Source organism: Lynx rufus, unplaced genomic scaffold (assembly GCF_022079265.1).
Source record: "Lynx rufus isolate CCGP_SWC_20201006 ecotype Redwood Valley unplaced genomic scaffold, mLynRuf1.p SCAF_14, whole genome shotgun sequence".
In the NCBI taxonomy this organism is placed as follows: Eukaryota; Metazoa; Chordata; class Mammalia; order Carnivora; family Felidae; genus Lynx; species Lynx rufus.
The window spans coordinates 41,012,989-41,033,044 of NW_025814828.1; the positions used below are offsets into that span (position 1 = coordinate 41,012,989).

Sequence of the window (20,056 nt, forward strand, 5' to 3'; positions counted from 1 at the left end):
TCTGCCCAAGGTTAATTTTCTGATTCTTTAGCAGCCTTTTTCTTCCTGTTGTTGTGCTTGACACTCCCCAGTAATCAACTGAAAGGCTTCTCAGTAGGGTCCGCCTTATCTTCATCCTGTGACTTTTGACCCTCTGTGACCTTCTCCCACTTAAGGAAAAAAAAAAAAAAACCCGGGTTCTCTCAGTCCACAGCTACTGCTCTCAATTTAACTGCTGACAAAAAATTTAATCATTCTTCCTTTATTTTTGTTAAATTTATGTATTTGTTTTGAGAGAGAGAGAATGCACACGCAGGGAAGGGGCAGAGAGAGAGAGAGGGAGAGAGAGAGAATCTCAGGCAGGCTCTGCGAGGCCAGCTCGGAGCCCAATGAGGGGCTCGAACTCACAAACCATGAGATCGTGACCTGAGCCAAAACTCAGGCGCCCTTAATCATCCTTCCTTTAAATGTACCTCTAGGGGCGCCTGGGTGGCTCAGTCAGTTAAGCAGCAGGCTCCGGGTCAGGTCATGATCTTACCGTTCACGAGTTTGAGCCCCTCATCAGGCTCTGTGCTGACAGCTCGGAGCCGGGAGCCTGCTTTGGATTCTGTGTCTCCCTCTCCCTCTGCCCCTGCCCTGCTCATGCTCTGTCTCTGTCTCTCTCTCAAAATAAAATAAAAGATCCAAGACTTAACCTGAGAGTTCATGAGGTAGCAGGAGAGCCAGACAAAGCAACAGTTCTCAGTCGATGTGGCGACATAATTTGCGTCCAGATGCTAGGAAGGAGACAGCACACTTTCGTAGTATTGCCAACAAGGCATAACCTGAATTAACCATGAGGAAAACTCAAAGAATCCCAAATTAAGGGACATTCTACGTTTCGAACTCCAAAAATGTCAATGTCATGAAACAAAGGCCGAGGAGCCCTTCCAGATTAAAGGGGAAGAAACCCAGCTAAATACAACGCTTTACTCTGGATTCGATTTGGGAATGGAATGGCTTTTTTTTTTTCTTCTTTTATTAGAAAGGACATTAGTGGGACATGAAATTCAGGTAGATAATATTGTATCGATGCTAACTGCCTGATCTTGATTAACTGTGCTGCGCTGTGGTTATATAAGAGAATGACCTTTTATTTTCAGGACATGTATTCCAAAGTATTTAGAGGTAACAGAACATCATGTCTGCAACTCACTCTCAAACTGGTCGAGAAAAAAATATATATATATTTGCATTTGTATGTAAATGAGACAGAGGAAAATAAAGCAAATGTGGTGGACTGTTAACATTTGAGGAATCTAGGGGCGCCTGGGTGGCTCAGTTGGTTAAGCGTCCAACTCTTGATTTTGGCGCAAGTCATGATCTCGTGGTTTGTGGGTTTGAGCCCCGCGAGGGTCTCCACGCTGACAGGGTAGAGCCTGCTTGGGATTCTGTCTCTTTCTCTCTCTGCCCCTCCCTCGCTTGCTCTCTGTATCTTTCTCAATATAAATACAAATAAACTTAGAAAAAAAAACATTTGAGGGGCACCTGGTGGCTCAGTCAGTTAAGTGTCTGACTCGTGATTTCACCTCAGGTCATGATCTCACGGTTTGTGAGTTCGAGCCCCATGTTGGGCCCTGCGATGACAGTGTGGAGCCTGCTCAGGATTCTCTCTCTCTCTCTCTCTCTCTCTCTGGCCCTCCCCTGCTCTCCCTCTCTCCAGAATAAATAAATAAATAAATAAATAAAACATTTGAGGAATCTAGGTATAGGGTAATCGTGAAACCTTTGTACCATTTTTGTGACTCTTCCGTAAGGGTGACATTTTTTCAAAATAAAGTTGACATCCTGCCTACCAAAAAAAGTGCTGTGTCATCACTCTAGCGGGCCCTGGGGGGGGGCGGGGGGCGGGGTGAAGGTGAATAAGATTGCATCCCTGCCCTACAGGACTCGGGATCTAGTGGGTCATTTTGGCTGCAGATCCAAAGGGGTGAGGCTAGCGCTGCAGAGAAGTGACAGCAATGTGGGCAAGAAATGGGGAAGCTTGAATGAACTACGGAAGTGCCAGCAGAGCCAGAAGGGCATTAAAAGGACAATTTCTATGATCTGGTGACTAACCGGACTTGAGGGAGGGAACAAGAAGAGAAGGGCTTCTTACACAGTCTATTGCTTATAGACCATGGTCCCATTCCCAGGTTTGTGGAGAATAATGTGATTGGTTTGGGACAGCTCCGTGGGGGCAGTCGAGTAGAGAGCCTCTGAACTACCAGCCTGCGGTTTGGGGGGAGAGGTCGGGGCTGAGATACAGTTTGGGGTGTCGTCAGCATCAGGGAGGTAGAAGAAGCCATGTGATAGGGAGAGGACACAATAGAACCCCAGAGAAGCATCTGGAGACCGCGGTCCCGTTCTTGGCCCCACCCAAGGAAGTGTCCTTCAAGTGTTGTTTTTTTTTTTTTAATGTTTTTATTTTTGAGAGAGAGAGACACACACACACACAGAGTGCAAGCAGGGGAGGGGCAGAGAGAGAGGGAGACACAGAATGGGAAGCAGGCTCCGGGTTCTGAGCTGTCAGCACAGAGCCCAATGTGGGGCTCGAACCCACGAGCCATGAGATCATGACCTGAACGGAAGCCAGACGCTTAACCGACTGAGCCACCCAGGCGCCCCAGGTTCTTATTTTTCTACTGATGGTTTGGCCTATTTGCCAGAACTCTCCCAGCTTAATGTGTGACTGGGAGTCTCCTCACTTTGTAGACTTGTGACTTCCCATCTTTAAATGGGGGCACGGGAGAGCGGTTGACTTAAGTAACCTCCCCGGGATGAAGGGGAAATAATTGAGGCCGGAAGTGCCAGTTACTCTAAGTTACTAACCTTAAACTTTGAGCGGCGATTCCTCCAACCATCTCCTGCCCGTCTAGAGCCATGTGCCTTTCCATCTTGGTTTCTGGCCCTTCAACTGGAACTCCAACAGTGATTGTGACTTGAGTGTGCTAAGGGGTTTTAGGGCAGTGCAGATGGCAAGGAATGTGACACCGGATTGAGAGAGATCAATAATGAGGTAGCACTGGCCGCCTGGGTGGCTCACCTCGGCTCAGCGCATGATCTCCTGGCTCATGAGTTCGAGCCCCGCATCCGGCGCACTGCTGTTAGCGCAGAGCCCGCCTCGGATCCTCTACCCTCCTCTGTCTCTCTGCCGCTCCCCCGCTCAGCTCATTCTCTCTCTCTCAAAAATAAAAATAAACATTTAAAAACAAATAATGAGGCAGCACCGACCTCGCATCCAACACATACAATAAAACACACAAATCTCAAGCGTAACCACCCCGATGACTTTTGACAGTTCGTATTTCTGTGCAACGCAAACGTTCATCTGGATACACGTCCATCACCCCAGAAAATTCCTTTCACCCCTTCACAGTTAATATCCGGCTCCCATCCCCCCAGCGGCAACACCGTTCTGTTTACCTCCCTCCCTGCCTGAATTTTGTGGTGTGTGTTTTGTTTTTGTTTTTGTTTTTGTTTTTGTTTTTTTTGCACTGTTTTAAACTTGGAGGTTCTTTAGAGAAACTGCGAAGAGTGTGGAGCTGAACCGTACTTAGGATCGATAAGATCTTTAAATCCAATCAAACAAAGCCTTTCCGCTTCCCCCACCAAAAACGCTTCGCAAGAGTTGGCCTCCAGCCACCAGGCTTTCTTCTCCGCTAGGAAAAGGGTGGATTTGTTTAACCGCTTTGTTCTTTCCTTTTTTCACCTGTTTGTGTTTAACCGGACCCTCGACCGCAATCTCTGCTAGGCGTTTTAACCATTTTTCTTGTTTAAGTAAGAGATAAACTCGAGCTCTCCGTCCAAACTCCGAGGCTTAGGTCCCGCGGGCTCCAAGCCTGTGCCCCGCCCCCTCCCCCCTGTCCGGGGTGGCTTCGTAGGATTCTTCCAGGAGCCCCGGAGGAGGGGCCCAGCGTTGGGGGTTGCGAGTCCCCACCCCCCACCTGCCGAGCCGCCGCGTCCCCCGCCCGGCCCTCCCGGCTGGGCTGCCTGACCTTTGAGCCGCCTGCAGGTCGCCAGCCTGGTGAGTGCCGGGGTCGGGCCGGCCTCCCCGCCCCCCCACTCTCCGGGGGAGGAAAGGTCTGGCGACCGCCTAGCGAAAGCCCCTCGGCCCGCTCTTCCGACCGGGGCCTGCCGGCCGGAGACCGACTGCCCCCTGCGCGCCCCGGGGACCCCGCGCCCTGCACGCCCCCGCTCGGCCGGCCCGTGCACCGGGCGGCCTCGACCTGCAGCTTCCCCAGGGCCTCGCGGTCGCCCGAGGCTGCAGCGGCGCCACCGGGTCGCGCGGAAGCCCCTCACCCGCACAGGTACCGCAGGTGCAGCGGGGGCACCCGCCGCCGCCGCGTGCCCTCTCCCTCCTGCCGGGCCGCGGGTGCCCGAAAACCCCGGGCGGGAAAAGGACGTTTGCCGGCGCGCCTGGCTTGCACGCCGGGAGCGCGGGGTTAGAAGTCGCTGTTGCAAAAGTCCCGCGTCTGATCTTGGGCCTTATCTCCGACTGATAGCAGGAAGGCCTTTGGAGCCCGTGCCAAATTTTAACAGCCGGCGCGGATTCCGAATGCTACGACGCTGGCAGTCAGCATTTAAAGCCTATTTGAGCCGTGTCTCTTATTAAAAAAAAAAAAAAAAAGCAATGTATCGAAGGAAATTTAATTAAAACAAAGATTCTTTTCCCTTTCCCCGTGTCACTCATTTGCCCCATCCGTGGGTGGGACCCCTCACTTCAAAGCAGAAAGATGCCAGGGAGAAAGTTGCCTGTTTTTCCTCGCCCACGGGGTTACTTAGGTAATGTTGTTGGTTTATTTGTTTCTTTTCTGATCGTTTTTCTTTGTCTTCTCCCCGTTCGCTGGTCACGCTCTGGCCTAAAGTCCCAGCATGAAATGTTCCTGCCTGCGGAGTTCAGACTCCTTGCCAAACTGGCACCGTGCCTTGCTAGGCGGCCAGAAACAGCTGAGAGGCTGTCCCACGGGGGTGCCCAGACCGTGCCCTTTTCTGCACCCCTTCCATCGCGTGCAGTTGAAAAGGGGTGTCCGTTCTCATTCAGTTCACGGAGGAACGTATTTCGAAAAGTGCAGTTCAGAAAAAGGCAGAGCAGGAAGGTTCTGGCCTTTGAGCGGTCAGAGAAGGGAATCCGCACCATCCGCGCAGGGGGAGGGCGGCGGGAGCTGGTGTGCTGCCGGCGGGGGAGGGGCCACCAATGAAGGAGCTGCCCGCCCCCGCCCCACCTTGGGGGCTAGGGCGCAGGCATAAAGGGCAGCGTTACCCGGTCCGAGCGGCCAGCTCTCCGAGGGTCATTGGCACCGAGGTATGGATGTTGGGGTGTTGTGATTTTTCCTCCTCTCTTTTCAAAAGATAGCTTGAAAATAGGCACTGGGAAGTAAGTCAGTTGAAGATGTCTCATGCTGGACTGTCAGCTCTGTCTTCATTTTCCTATGCGTGTCTTCCTGCCACATGGCGTTATTTTGTTCTGATGAAGGGAAAAGTGGCTTTCCTGTTCTGGTAAAAACCCAGTCTGTACTTACCAGCGCCTCAGGCCAGGTGTTTTGCTGAAGTTGCCCGACGCGGTTACATTTTATCTTATCTCTGTTAACCTTCCAGAGATCTCTCGCATGATCATGTCTTCCGTTAAGATTGAGTGTGTTTTGCCGGAGAACTGCCGGTGCGGCGAATCTCCCGTGTGGGAGGAGGCGTCCAACTCTCTGCTCTTCGTCGATATTCCGGCAAAAAAGGTTTGCCGGTGGGATTCGCTCAGCAAGGGAGTGCAGCAAGTGACCGTGGGTAAGGATGAAGGCGGGGCTCTCCCTGGGACCTGCCCGGATGGCTGTCTTTTCCCTGGGGAGTGGCTGTCACCTGATGTGTCATTCCCCAGGGACCTTCCTGGTAAAGGGTACTAGATATGCTTTAACACTTTTGGATTGTCCTGCTCTCTGTATCCCCTGTGTCCTCCCACTTTGACCCAGGAGAAACTTCTGGATGGTCAATACTTTCCTCTTCCTCTGTGGGGGAGACGGCAGCATTTCCCCATCTTGTTTTGCTCAGGGGGCGCACAGTAGGGTCTTTCCAAACATCCTCGGGTAACAGCTTTAAAAGTTGCAGACCCCGTTTGTGGCACAGCAAAGGCTGTCATATCCTGGGTTAGGCCAAGCCCTCAATCCGCGAAAAGAAATAACAGGCATATCCCTTTGAACATAAAAAGAAGGGCTTTCAGACTTACAAAGCATCAACCAGGCCTATCCGGTCATGGTAACAAAATAAGATTCAGGACGAAATTTAAGGGCATTTGGATGAGATTGTTTATGGCCACGTGATTCCCAGTGGAGGGGTTTCTCATTCTCTGGCTTGAAGGGTGTGGGCTTGGTTAGAGATAAGGAAGTTGCTTATTTTGTGTTAATGAGAAGAGATACCAGGAATTCCTGTGACCCCGGACGGCTCATCCCAGAATTGGTGACCTCAAACTTTTTTTTTTTTTAATGAGTGGGAACAGCTTCTTTTTTTTAATTTTTTAAATTTATTTTGAGAGAGAGAGAGAGAGCAGGAGAGAGGCAGAGAGAGAAGGGAGCATGACCTGAGCCGAAACCAAGAGTCAGACGCTCAACCTACTGAGCCACCTGGGCGCCCCAAGAGGGAACAGCTTTTTAACTCACCCAGGCCTATCAGTTCGGCTGGAGGCAAAGTGACTGTGACCAGCGGTCAGAGTGGGGAGAGGGACCTGTTGCCTTCCCCAGTCTCTCTTTGCCAGCCTGCACACATTAGGGATATATCCCCACCTCCAATCTGCAAACTACCCCCCACAAACCATAGAAAAGGCTTATGATGTCAGTAGTCACTTAGGAAGTCTCAGGCCACAGGTCAGGATCCATGATGAGAATGTGACCTTCCCAATAGTGTCCCGCACATTCTCCGGGCCCCTCGATGGCTGGAATCAACTTCTGAACAGGGCTTTTAGCTAAGACCTGCTCCCGGAGCACCTGGCGCCTTGTGCTTGTTGAAGAGGTGCTCAGAAAATGTTTTCAAAATAAATTCCGGTCAGTTGGTTTCCTGTGATTGCTCACCATGGTAATCAATCTCTCCACTTCAGAGGAAGAAGTCTCCTTATACGCGGAAAAATATTAAACCCAGGAAACCTAACATTTAAAAAGTACAAAATGTAGGGGCGCCTGGGTGGCTCAGTCGGTTAAGCGTCCGACACTTGATCTCAGCTCAGGTCTTGATCACAGAGTCGTCAGTTCAAGCTCGGCACTGGTTGTGAAGCCTACTTAAAAGAAAGAAGAGAGGGGCGCCTCAGTCGGTTAAGCGTCAGACTTTGGCTTAGGTCATGATTTCGCGGTTCGTGAGTTCAAGCCCCACATCAGGCTCTGTGTTGACAGAGCAGAGCCTGGAGCCTGCTTCGGATTCTGTGTGTCTCTCTCTCTCTCTCAAAAATAATATGAAAAAAAAGAAAAAAGAGAGACAAGCCCTGTTTCGGAGGGAGAGTGAGATGTCGCAAAGCCTAGTTACCAGAACCAAACGCAGTTTGTAGCTCTGGGTATCCTGGAGACCAGGTGAATCGAGCATCACTTGCTCTGTGACAGCTACTCTGGTGTCCCCTTGTCTCCCCACCCCAGTTAGGGACCCCCTCCTTCGAACTTGATGTGACACCCGCCCCAGTGTATGGTGGCTGTCACGGTGTGACTTCCCTGCTTCTCCCACTAGACTGGAAGCTTCCAGAAGAGTTGGGTTTCATTCCCCTTTCTAGCCCTGCTGCCCAGAACACTGCTGAATGAATATACTCGGTTAGGTAGTCTGCACCCTTCAACTGAAGGGAGAGGGCACTCCCATTGTCAAAAGAGCTGGAATCCCCTCGGGGATGTCTGGTGGCGCGATGCCTGCGGTGGGCCGCTGGGCCGCTGGCCCACGTGTCGAGTCCTGAATGCTGCTTTTGCTTCTGCAGATGCCCCCGTCAGCTCTGTGGCCCTTCGCCAGTCAGGAGGCTACGTCGCCACCATTGGAACAAAGTTCTGTGCTTTGAACTGGGAAGATCAGTCGGTGGCTGTCCTGGCCACAGTAGATAAAGATAAGAAAAACAATCGATTCAATGATGGGAAGGTGGATCCCGCTGGGAGATACTTTGCTGGTATGGTTTATCTCTAGCACCTGTTGACTGAGCCTTGGCGATAAGCAAGACTTAGAGTTGTACTGGTAATGGGTCTTGGGGTCTTTTATCATTACTTGAGTAGCCTTTGACTGAAAACAAAATCCCGTAAGAAAGGCTTCATAAATATCCCTTTCAATTTCTGTCTCCAGCAGAGACTAAAGCGTGCATGGTACTTTTGTAGTTTAAATGAGTTTTAAAATAGGGGTTTTGTGGGGTGCCTGGGTGGCTCAGTCAGTTAACCGACTTCATCCGACTTCGGCTCAGGTCATGATCTCGTGGTTCGCGGGTTCGAGCCCCGCATCAGGCTCTGTGCTGACAGCTCAGAGCCTGGAGCCTGCTTTGTGGATTCTGTCTCCCTCTCTCTCTGCCCCCCACCCCCGCCCCTGCCCCTGCTCATACTCTGTCTCTCTCTCTCTCTCTCAAAAATAAATTTAAAAACATTAAAATTTTTTTTTAGACAAATAAATAAATAAAAAGTTTTGGGGCCCCTGAGTGGCTCAGTCGGTTAAGTGTCCGACTTCAGCTCAGGTCGTGATCTCACGGTTCATGGGTTCGAGCTCTGCATTGGGCTCTGTGCTGACAGCTCAGAGCCTGGAGCCTGCTTCGGTTTCTGTGTCTCCCTCTCTCTCTTCCCCTCCCCCGCTCATGCTCTCTCTGTGTCTCAAAAATAAATAAACATTAAACAAAACATTAAAAAATTACATTGGTACAATTTCATCTGATGTACTATCTATATTCCAGTTTGGCCATTAACCAAATAATGTCCTTTATAGCATTTTTTCCCCTCTGGCACAGGATCTAGTCTATGATTATGTATTGCATTTACTTGACATGTCTCTTTAATCTTCTTTAGTTGGGAACAGTACATAGCCTTTCTTGTTTTTTATGACACTGCCATGTTTGAAGAATATAGTCCCATCCAACTCCCCTTGTTTTTTAAATTTATTATTCTTGTTATTCTTATTATTAATGTTTTATTCGTTTTTTTTAAAGAAAGAGAGCATGAGCAGGGGAGGGGCAGAGAGAGAGAGAGAGAGAGAGAGAGAGAGAGAGAGAGAGAGAGAGAGAATCTTAAGCAGGCTCCACACTCAGCTCAGAGCCCGATGCAGGCTCAATCCTATGTCCCTGGGATCATGCCCTGAGCCAAAATCAAGAGTCAGATGCTTAACCAACTGAGCCACCCGGGTGCCCCAATTCTGTGGCACTTTGTGAGACAAAATAAAGATGTCATCAGGGTCGCCTAATATTTTGGTCAATATTTGCAAGGTGTAGATTTTCCTATCCTTTCACTTAGTCACTATCTGTATCATTATATCTGAAGTGAGTTTCTTATACCTAGCAGATAGTTGGATTTTTTAAAAAATCATCTTGAAAATATTTTAATTGATGTGTTTAGGTTATTTACATTTACTGTAATTACTAATATGTTTTGAGTTAGATCTACCGTTTTGTTAGTTGCTTTCTCTTCCTTCCCTCTGTATTTTTTGTTCCTCCGTTTCCCCTTTCCTGCCTGCTTTTGGGTTGTGTGAACATTGTTTTAGAATTCAATTTTAATTTATTTGTGGTGATCTTTTACTCTATCTCTCTGTATAGTTTTTAAGGGCTTCTGAAGAGATTGCAAAATATACAGTTAACTTCTTGCAGTCTAGAACCAATATTTGGCCACTTCAATTGATCTTCACTTATTTATGCTATAGTTGTCTTTTTTTTAATGTTTACTTATTTTGAGAGAGAGAGAGAGCACGCACACAAGAAGGGCAGAGAGAGGGGGAAAGAGACAATTCCAAGCAGGCTCCTTGCTGTCAGTGCAGAGCCCCAGTCAGGGCTTGATCTCATGAACCATGCGATCAGGACGTGAGCCAAAATCAAGAGTCGGACACTTAACTGACTGAGCCACCCAGGCGCCCCTGTGCCCCTGTGTTGTCTTTATATATGTACATGCAAGCCCCATCGGAACATGTGATTTTTGGGGCGCCTGGGGCGGCTCAGTCGGTTGGGCATCCGACTTCAGCTCAGGGAATGATCTCAAAGTTCATGGTTTCAAGCCCCGCATCAGACTCTGGGCTGACAGCTCAGAGCCTGGAGCCTGCTTCGAATTCTGTGGCTCCCTCTCTCTCTCTGCCCCTCCCCTGCTCACACTCTATGTCTCCCTCCCTCTCTCTCTCTCTGTCTCTCAAAAATAAATAAACGTTAAAAAAATAATCCTACGGCAAATCTTGACACATTCGTCTTAGTAAGCAACCTGTGTGTTTAGGTTCAGAGCATTTACCAGAAAAGCTGTGACCTGCTGTCTGTGAGGTGCTCCTAGGATCTGGTCCCCATGTGGGCCACTCAGCGCCGGTCTGAGACTCAGGAGTTCTAACCACAGCTTCATTCCCAGTCTTTGGTATGCTAATTAGAACCAGATTCGTGCACATACAAGTTGAAGATGAGCCCGGAGATCATAAACAGCTTTATGGGATGCCAATTTCTGAGCAACATCCCTCTTCACTATTTCTGGGTGCCTTCCATTTTCCTGGCTCTCTCCTTGTCACTCCTCCAGCCAGAAACCACCCTGTCTCTAGGACGGTGCTGTCTCTGGGGACCAAGCAGCAGGAGGGAGGGAGAGAGAGAGAACGTAAACACAGCAGTGTTTGGCTCTGCCTTTTTGGAGCTACACCTTCACCAAATGGAGAGGAATGTCCCCTTCCCTGAGTCGTGGTTCCTGCAGTTTCTGTTGCTGGCCACCGTCTGCCGTTGCTACCCTTGCCGCGGAACTGACGGAACGGAGAAAGGCGTGGAAAATACCTAGTCTCTGAGCCTCCGGAGTTTCCTTTTCTGCTCCCTGGGCCAGATTCAGAGGGTTCCTCTTGGATCCCGGTCTTCACCACAGCGCTCACGTCCAAGTTCCAGGCCGTGTTGAGTTCAAGCTGGGACATACTGGAAAATAAAACAGAGCACTCCCCACCAGTTAGGTGGCATTGCACATTCTGGTGTTCTTCCCCGGAGCTGCCTGATATGTACTTTTCAGAGTTCCCAAATAGCTACATAGTTACAGACGTTATAGTTGTGCTCAGGCCAAGAGAATGGGGTTGGCGAACATGTACTCCTTCTTGTCTGGAAGAACTATCCGTAACCTGTTGGTATAAGTTTAATTTGCATTATAAGCAAGGTAGGTGTCGTTTATTTAAAATTTTTTAATGTTTATTTTTGAGAGAGAGGGAGAGAGAGAGAGAGGGTGCAAGTGGGGGAGGGGCAGAGAGAGGAGGACAGAGGATCCGAAGCAGGCTCTGCCCGGACAGCACAGAGCCCGACACGGGGCTCGAACTCACAAACCATTGAGATCTTGACCTGAGCCGAAGTCGGACGCTCAACTGACGGGGCCACCCAGGCACCCCAGTAGTTGTCATTTTTGGAAACAGGGGACCCAGGTTGGGATTGTATGATCATTTCCTTGATTTGATGATGGGCAGGGAACCCTGGGATAAGAGGTGGTGCAGGGCACGGGGCAAGATGCTGTGGAGCTAACCTCGGTGCTTTTTGGGCTTTGTAGGCACCATGGCCGAGGAAACGGCCCCAGCAGTTCTGGAGCGGCACCAGGGCTCCCTGTACTCGCTCTTTCCTGACCACCACGTGGAAAAGTACTTTGACCAGGTGGACATCTCCAATGGTTTGGATTGGTCCCTGGACCACAAAATCTTCTATTACATTGACAGCCTGTCCTACTCCGTGGATGCCTTTGACTACGACCTGCAGACAGGAAAGATCTGTATGTACTTTTTCATTATTCTTTTTAATACTGCTGGTGAGTTTTTTTTCCCCCTCTGTATGTAGCCAGTAAGCTGCCTCTTCTTCAACTCGTCTGAAAAGGTCCTTATTTGGGAGGGGCGCCTGGGTGGCTCAGTCAGTTGAGCATCCGACTCTTGATCTCGGCTCGGGTCACGATCTCACGGTTTGTGAGTTCGAGCCCTGAGTCAGGCTCTGTCCTGACAGCGCAGAGCCTGCTTGGAATTCTCTCTCCTTCTCTTTCTGCCCCTCCCCTACTCATGCTCTCTCTAAATAAATAAGTAAGTAAGCTTAGAAAAAAAGGTCCTCACTTGTCAAATAAGGGACTGTCTGGTGGTTACTACGCCAGTATAGTCACAATTACACAGACTTGACTATTTTTTCCAGTGAAGCCATGGCCCTCAACACAACTAATGGTGGCCGCCATTGCAATAATATGAATAGATCCTTAATTCCCTTTCTTGCCACCATCTCTAGAAAGAGGCTCACCTTGAAATGGATCCTATTCTACCAGGATGTGCCTATAGGGAAGCAATACACAGGACAATGAGCTAAAGGAACAGAAAGTTAAGGTTTGGGGTTGAAATCTCTCACTTGCGCTTTAGTTAACCATAGGAAGCTATACTCAGAGACAGATGAATAATCTTCCAAAATAGAGAAGTTTACAAAGTAGTTGCAGATTGTTCAATTCCATCAATGGGTTCTACATGAGCCGTAGTTGGAAGCTGGGAGGGAAGGAGTTCTTGAGAAAAATCTAGAAGGGAGTGCTTGAAACTGTTTTGTGAAAGGTGCCAAACCACAAGAGCCAAACCCATAATGAAAATGACATGAAAAAAATCACAAGACTCTCGTATAATTTAACCAGAGGCAAACTATTTCAGTACTGATGTTTTTGCTCTGAAATATAAAGTGCTCTGTTTTATGACTGTTTTTACCCATTTTACTTACGCATTTTTTAATTTTTTTATTAAAAAAATTTTTTAATGCTTATTTTTTGAGAGAGAGAGAGAGAGTGAAACAGAGTGCGAGCATGGGAGGGGGAGAGAGAGAGGGAGACACAGAATCGGAAGCAGGCTCCAGGCTCTGAGCTGTCAGCACAGAGCCCGACGTGGGGCTCGAACTCACAAACCGCGAGATCATGACCTGAGCCGAAGTCGGATGCTTAACCGACTGAGCCACCCAGGCGCCCCTACTTACACATGTTTTTTTTTTTTTAACTTTTTTCTTCCATTATAACCCAGTGCAGTTATTAGAATGACCTGGATTTCGTAGTTTAAAGTTCCTCTGGAGTTTCATGGTTTTTTTGTATACTGTGATTTCCCCTTTAATGCCAGCCAGTTAGTTGGCTTCAGAATACCTTTCCTTTCAGGAACAAGCTTTTTTTATGTTTTTGAATGTTTCTTTATTTTTGAGAGAGAGAGAGAGAGTGTCTGAGCGTGAGTAGGGAAGGGGCAGGGCAAGACGGAGACAGAATCTGAAGCAGGCTCTGTGCTGACAGCAGAGAGCCCGAGGTGGACCTCAACTCAAGAACCCCGTGAGATCATGACCTGAGCCGAAGTTGGATGTTTAACCAGCCGAGCCACCCAGGCGCCCCAGGAACAAGCTCTTCAGTGTTTAGTTTTGATAAGATGATTTTGGAGCATTTGGCAGAAACAGAACTGGTACATCTTACTAGTTTTTGCACGTGAACTGTTCACATGGTACCATTATTTTTATAACCATAAATTGAAATGTATCAGGTCTAACCATAGACTGAAATGTATCTAAGATGTGCCAGAGCTTCAGTTCGGGCCAGCCTCAAAGAGAACTATTGGTATTTTATTAAGAATTCTACTTTTTGGAGCACCTGGGTGGCTCAGACAGTTGAGCGTCCAACTTCGGCTCAGGTCATGATCTCATGGCTCGTGAGTTTGAGCCCCGCATGGGGCTTTCTGCTGTCAGCGTGGAGCCCCCTTCGGATCCTCTGTCCCCTTCTCTTTCTCTGCCCCTCCCGTACTTGCAATCTCTCTCTCAAAAATAAATAAACATTAAAAAATTTCTACTTTTTTTCTCTCCTCCTCTGAAAGCTTAGACAGATAGGTCTGTACCCAAACCAAAGAGAGTATGATCATCCCCAAATCATGTGGTAAAAATCCTTTGTTGAGGAGTGCCCACTTACATTTCTGGACATTTTTTTTATTATCTATTTAATTTTTAAAGTTTATTTATTTTGAGAGAGACAGAGCATGAGTTGGGGAAGGAGAGAGGGAGAGGGAGAATCTCAAGCAAGCTCTGGGCAGCCAGCACAGACCCAGACACGGGGCTTGAACTCACGAAACCACGAGATCATGACCTGATCCGAAACCAGGAGTCAGATGCTTAACCAACTGAGCCACCCAGGCACCCCTGGACGTTTTTGTTTTAAAGTTATGAACTCTTGGGCACCTGGGTGGCTCGGTCGGTTGAGCCTCTGACTTCAGCTCAGGTCATGATCTCGTGGCTCATGGGTTTGAGCCCTGCATCGGGCTCTGTGCTGATGGCTCAGAGCCTGGAGCCTGGTTCGGATTCTGTGTCTCCCTCTCTCTCTGCTCCTCCCCCAGTCATGCTGTCTCTCTCTCCTTCAAAAAGAAATAAACATTAAAAAAATAATAATAAAAAATAAAGTTATGAGCTCTTCTGAATCATCTCACATGCCAGACCCTGACTAAGCAAATGTGATCAGGATTTACAGTCAGCTTGAGCATCACTGTCTGATGCTCAGTATTGAGCGGCCTGTTGTTTCGGTGTACGCATGTGTGTATTTGTTTGTTTTTAACTACAGCCAACCGCAGAAGTGTGTATAAGCTGGAGAAAGAGGAACAAATTCCGGATGGAATGTGTATTGATGCTGAGGGGAAGCTCTGGGTGGCCTGTTACAATGGAGGAAGAGTGATTCGTTTAGATCCTGAGACAGGTAAAAATAAAAAATAAAAAAAATCCCTGCCCTATCTAGAAAAAAACAGACACTAGCAACGGGAGAAACTACATTACTGACAAAGTTATACAGAGATATATTCAAAGGTCTCGGTAGGGTGATTTTGGAAATAAAGGCCAAACATATAGCCCCGAATTTACAGTCAGTCTTCCTTTCCTGCGGAGGTAAGTCTTTTGGGCCAACACAAATCATCAGGGAAGGTTAAGTCAAATACATGGCTGATATCTGACCTCCACTTTTTGACTCCTCTGTTTGGAATATCCCTAATCCTCTGCAAGGAGTCCAGAAAGGCTGTGCAGGTTGGAGATTTGCTGGAGCTAGACTTTCAATAAAATATTTGCTCCTCTAGGGAAAAGACTCCAAACTGTGAAGTTGCCTGTTGATAAAACAACATCATGCTGCTTTGGAGGGAAGGACTACTCTGAAATGTACGTGACATGTGCCCGGGATGGAATGGACGCAGAGAAGCTTCTGCAGCAGCCTCAGGCTGGTGGGATCTTCAAGGTGATCTGGCTCTTTCTTTTATCTTGAGGGTGAGATTGGGGAGATCTTTGGCTAAGTAACTGAGCCATTAGTGCCTTTTCATACTTCTAAACATCATGCTAGACTTTTAAAAACATTTTATTCAGGGGCGCCTGGCTCAGTCGGTTGAGCGTCTGACCTCGGCTCAGGTCATGATCTCGAGGTTCATGAGTTTGAGCCCCACATCGGGCTTTCTGGCATCAGCATGGAGCCGGCTTTGGATCCTCTGTTTCTCTCCCTTTCTCTCTCTCTGCCCCTCCCCTGTTGCACTCTCTCTCTCTCAAAAATAAATCAACATTTAAGAAATAGCCTAAAAATTTTTTTATTTAGATTTTCTAGACTATAAGCCCAGGACGATGTGTTCAGCCTACTTTGTGGTGTACTTCAAAATATTTTGGGGCTTCAGTAGTGCTTGTTGAAATTCTATAAATTGGTAGAATGGGCTTGGAAAACCAGTGTTTGAAACATGTTTATAAGATCAATTGAGGGGAGCCTGCGTGGCTCAGTCAATTAAGCGTCTGACTTCAGCTCAGGTCATGATCCCACAGTTCGCGAGTTCAAGCCCCACTTTGGGTTCTGTGCTGTGACAGTTAAGAGCCTGGAGCCTGCTTTGTATTCTGTCTCCCTCTTTTTTCTGCCCCTTCCCCGCTCATTTTCTCTCTCTCTCTCTCTCTCTCTCTTTCAAAAATAAATATACATTTAAAATATTTTTAAAAAGATCAGGTGATTGTTTTGATGTCACAAAAATATCTTTGGGTTTCTTAACTTCTTTTTTGCAACAAAACAAACACTGGTAAAAGTCATAGACCTCTCAAGCTGAAAAGAAATAAGAAGATGGTAGAAATAAAATCAGGTATTTTTAAATTTTATTTTAGAGAGAGAGAAAGACCTGTTTCCGATTCTGTGTCTCCCTCTCTCTCTGTCCCTCCCCCGTTCGTGCTCTGTCTCTCTCTGTCCCAAAAATAAATAAACGTTGAAAAAAAAATTAAAAAAAAAAAATAAGGGGCGCCTGGGTGGCGCAGTCGGTTAAGCGTCCGACTTCAGCCAGGTCACGATCTCGCGGTCCGTGAGTTCGAGCCCCGCGTCAGGCTCTGGGCTGATGGCTCAGAGCCTGGAGCCTGCTTCCGATTCTGTGTCTCCCTCTCTCTCTGTCCCTCCCCCGTTCGTGCTCTGTCTCTCTCTGTCCCAAAAATAAATAAACGTTGAAAAAAAAATTTTTTTTAGAGAGAAAGACCACGCACAAGCGGGTGAGAGGAGCAAACAGAGAGAGAGAGAGAGAGAGAGAGAGAGAGAGAGAGAATCTTAAGCAGGTTCCATGCTCAGCACAGAGCTCGACTCTGAGCTCGATCCCACAACCCCGGGGTCATGACCTGAGCCAAAATCAACAGTTGGACGCTCAACCAACTGAGGCACCCAGGTGCTCCAAATTCAGGTTTAAATACAAGTTAATTGTAGATGGTTGCCAGTTGGATTGTTATCAATGGACCACCTAATCAAGTAATTCCTTTTTACGATAGGAAATAAAACAAGGATGATTGGTGGCTAAATAATAGTATTATGAATCACAAAACTGCTTTTAAAGAATACTTGGGAGTTATCTTTTAGCAAAGTTTCTCTCCTTTCTTTTTTTAACAGATAACTGGCCTGGGAGTCAAAGGAATTCCTCCCTATCCCTATGCAGGATGAAGACACAGAAAATTCTAGAGCTGAAATTTCAATGTAGTTACCAAAAAAATAAATGATGTGATTAACAGGGCTAACTTTTTATTTACAATTTTTTTAAGGTAGAGCATTTTAGTAAGGGGTGACAGGTAGTTTTGATAACACTACAAGGCCTTCTGAAAAGGTATTATAGAAATGTAGAGAATTGTTCAACTGTAAATTAACCTCTTGATTCTTTGCAAATAGCTAGAAGCGGAGTGGGGAGGGACCCTATCTGTTCTGTATTCCTTACTTATTATACCTAAAGCTTCAAAAAATTAATAAATACTGGCCTGGTAATGACTTATTATGATTATATTCCTTTTTATTTTTATCATAATTTTATAAAATATACTGCAATGCTAACCTACCCTCATATTATTCTTCCTATGTGCTATTTTTTACAAGCTAAAATATTCCTGGAGGTTAAGAATTAAACACTCTAGCAAAATCCATGCTTCCAACAGCCACCTAATAAATGTAAAAGTACTATATGACTTTATAGAAAGAATACTTTTATAATTTTTAATGTGTATTTATTTATTTTAATTTTTTTAATGTTTATTTTTGAGAGAGGGACAGAATGTGAGTGGGGTAGGAGCAGAGGGAGAGAGAGACACAGAATCTGAAACAGGCTCCGGGCTCTGAGCTGTCAGCACAGAGCCCGATGCGGGCCTTGAACTTGCAAACCATTGGATCATGACCTGAGCTGAAGTTGGACACTTAATCGACTGAGCCACCCAGGTGCCCCTAGAAAGAATACGTTTTTAAAAAAAAAAAAAACTTTATTGAGGGCGCCTGGATGGCTCAGTCGGTTGGACATCTGACTTTGATTCAGGTCGTGATCTCATGGTTCGTGAGTTCAAGCCCCACATCAGGCTCCATGCTCACAGCTCAGAGCCTGGATCCTACTTTGGATTCTGTGTCTTCCTTTCTCTCTGTTCCTCCCCTGCTTGTACTCTGTCTCTCTCTCTCTCTCTCTCAAAAATAAACATTAAAAAATTTTATAAAAAAAATAGGTTTATTGAGTATAATTGACCTATACATACTTAAAGTGTACAATTTGATAAATTTGACGCATATATACATCAATGAAACCAACACCACAAGTAAGATAATGAATTTATCCACTACTCCAAGACTTTCTCTGTGTCTCTTTATAATCCTTTCCTTTGGTTCCTCTGTGTGTCTGCCCTCAGCCCCAGGAAAACACTGATCTGATTTCTGTCACTATTAACTAGCCTTAAAATTGGGTAGTGTGAGGGGCACCTGGGTGGCTCAGTTGGTTAAGCATCCAACTCTTGGTTTCGGATCAGGTCATGATCTCGTGGTTCATGGGTTCAAGCCCCACGTCAGGCTCTGTGCTGACAGCATGGAGCCTGCCTGGGATTCTGTCTCCCTCTCTCTCTGCCCCTCCCCTGCTCTCTCTCTCTCTCAAAAATAAATAAACATTAAAAAAAAAGTTTTAAAAAATTGGGTAGTATGATTTCTCCAACTTTGTTCTTTTTCAAAATTGTCTTAGCTATTCTAGTTCCTTTGGCCTTCCATATAAATTTTAGAATCTGCTTAACTATACCCACAAAAAAAATCATGCTGCAATTTTAATTGAAGCTGCTTTAAATCTGTAGAACAATTTAGAGAGAATTGGCATCCAGGAACGTGGTGCGCCTTTCCAACTGTTTAGGTCTTCAAATTTTTTCATCAGTAGTTTGTAGCTATCAGCATATAGATCTTGTACATGTTTTGTTAGATTTATATTTGAGAACGATGTGCATTCTGCTGTTATGTTTTATAAAAAAATTTTTAATGTGTATTTTTTAGAGAGAGAGAGCGTATGCGCAAGTAGGGAAGGGTCAGAGAGAGAGGGAGACAGAGTCCGAAGCAGGCTCCAGGCTCCGAGCTCTCAGCACAGAGCCCGACGCAGGGCTCGAACCCACAAACTGCGAGATCATGACCTGAGCCGAAGTCCGATGCTTAACCGACTGAGCCACCCAGGCTCCTCATGACTTGGGTGTTTTATAAATGCCAGTTAGATTCAGTTGGTTGTTGGTGGTGTTGAGTTCTTCTATATGCTTCCTGAGCTTCTGTCTTCTAGTTTTGTCAATGGGGAAGGAGTGTTGAAATCTCCAGCTATAATTCTGGATTTGTCTATTTGTCTATTCAGTTCTGACAGTTTTGGGTTTGAGTATTTTGGAACTCTGTTGTTAGGTGCATACACCTTTAAAATTGTATGTTTTGAAGGGGGGAGGGGACACCTGGGTGGCTCAGTTGGTTAAGTGGCTGATTTCTGCTCAGGTCATGACCTCATAGCTCGAAGGCTCATGACTTTGAGCCCCGCATCAGGCGCTGTGCTGACAGCTCAGAGCCTGCAGCCTGTTTCAGATTCTGTATCTCCCCGTTTCTCTCCCCCTCCCACGCTCATGCTCTGTCTCTGTCTCAGAAATAAACATTAAACAAATTTTTTTAATAAATAAATATAAATAAATAAATAAATAAAATTGTATGTTTTGGGGGCACCTGGGTGGCTCAGTTGGTTAAGCGTCCGACTATTGATTTCTGCTCAGGTCATGGTCTCACAGTTCATGGGATCAAGTCCCATGTCGGGTTCCATGCTGATAGCTCGAAGCCTGCTTGGGATTCTCTCCCTTCTCTCCCTCTGTCTCAAAATAAAATAAAGAAACATTTAAAAAAAATAAAATTGTCTGTCTTTTTGGTGAATTGACTTTTTTTCAGTATGTAATTTCTATCCCTTGAAAATCCATTGAAATCTATTGAAAATTCGTCAAGATTAAATCCTTTTTTTTAGGTAGAATGCGTTTTTTACCGACTGATTTGGCATATAGACTTGATCTAAAATGTTTACCAGAATATTTATTTATTTATTTATTTATTTATTTATTTAAATTTGCATCCAAGTTAGCATATAGTGCAATGATGATTTCAGAGTAGATTCCAGTGATTCATCCCCTATGTATAACACCCAG

At 46.5% G+C, this 20,056-nt stretch overlaps 1 protein-coding gene across 2 annotated transcripts; it reads left to right on the forward strand.

Annotated features, from left to right (window-relative positions):
* The first annotated feature begins 5,606 nt into the window (after nucleotides 1-5,606).
* Nucleotides 5,607-17,057, forward strand: RGN (regucalcin). 2 transcript variants are annotated; one of them, XM_047076403.1, is made up of 6 exons: nucleotides 5,607-5,775; nucleotides 7,928-8,110; nucleotides 11,664-11,879; nucleotides 14,697-14,828; nucleotides 15,199-15,353; nucleotides 17,007-17,057. In XM_047076403.1, exons 1-6 carry the CDS (start codon nucleotides 5,607-5,609, stop codon nucleotides 17,055-17,057), a joined length of 906 nt encoding a protein of 301 aa, XP_046932359.1. The 2 variants fall into 2 exon arrangements, with proteins under 2 accessions (XP_046932359.1, XP_046932360.1); XM_047076404.1 differs by lacking the exon at nucleotides 11,664-11,879 and having other exon boundaries at nucleotides 5,613-5,775.
* Nucleotides 17,058-20,056: the final 2,999 nt, after the last annotated feature.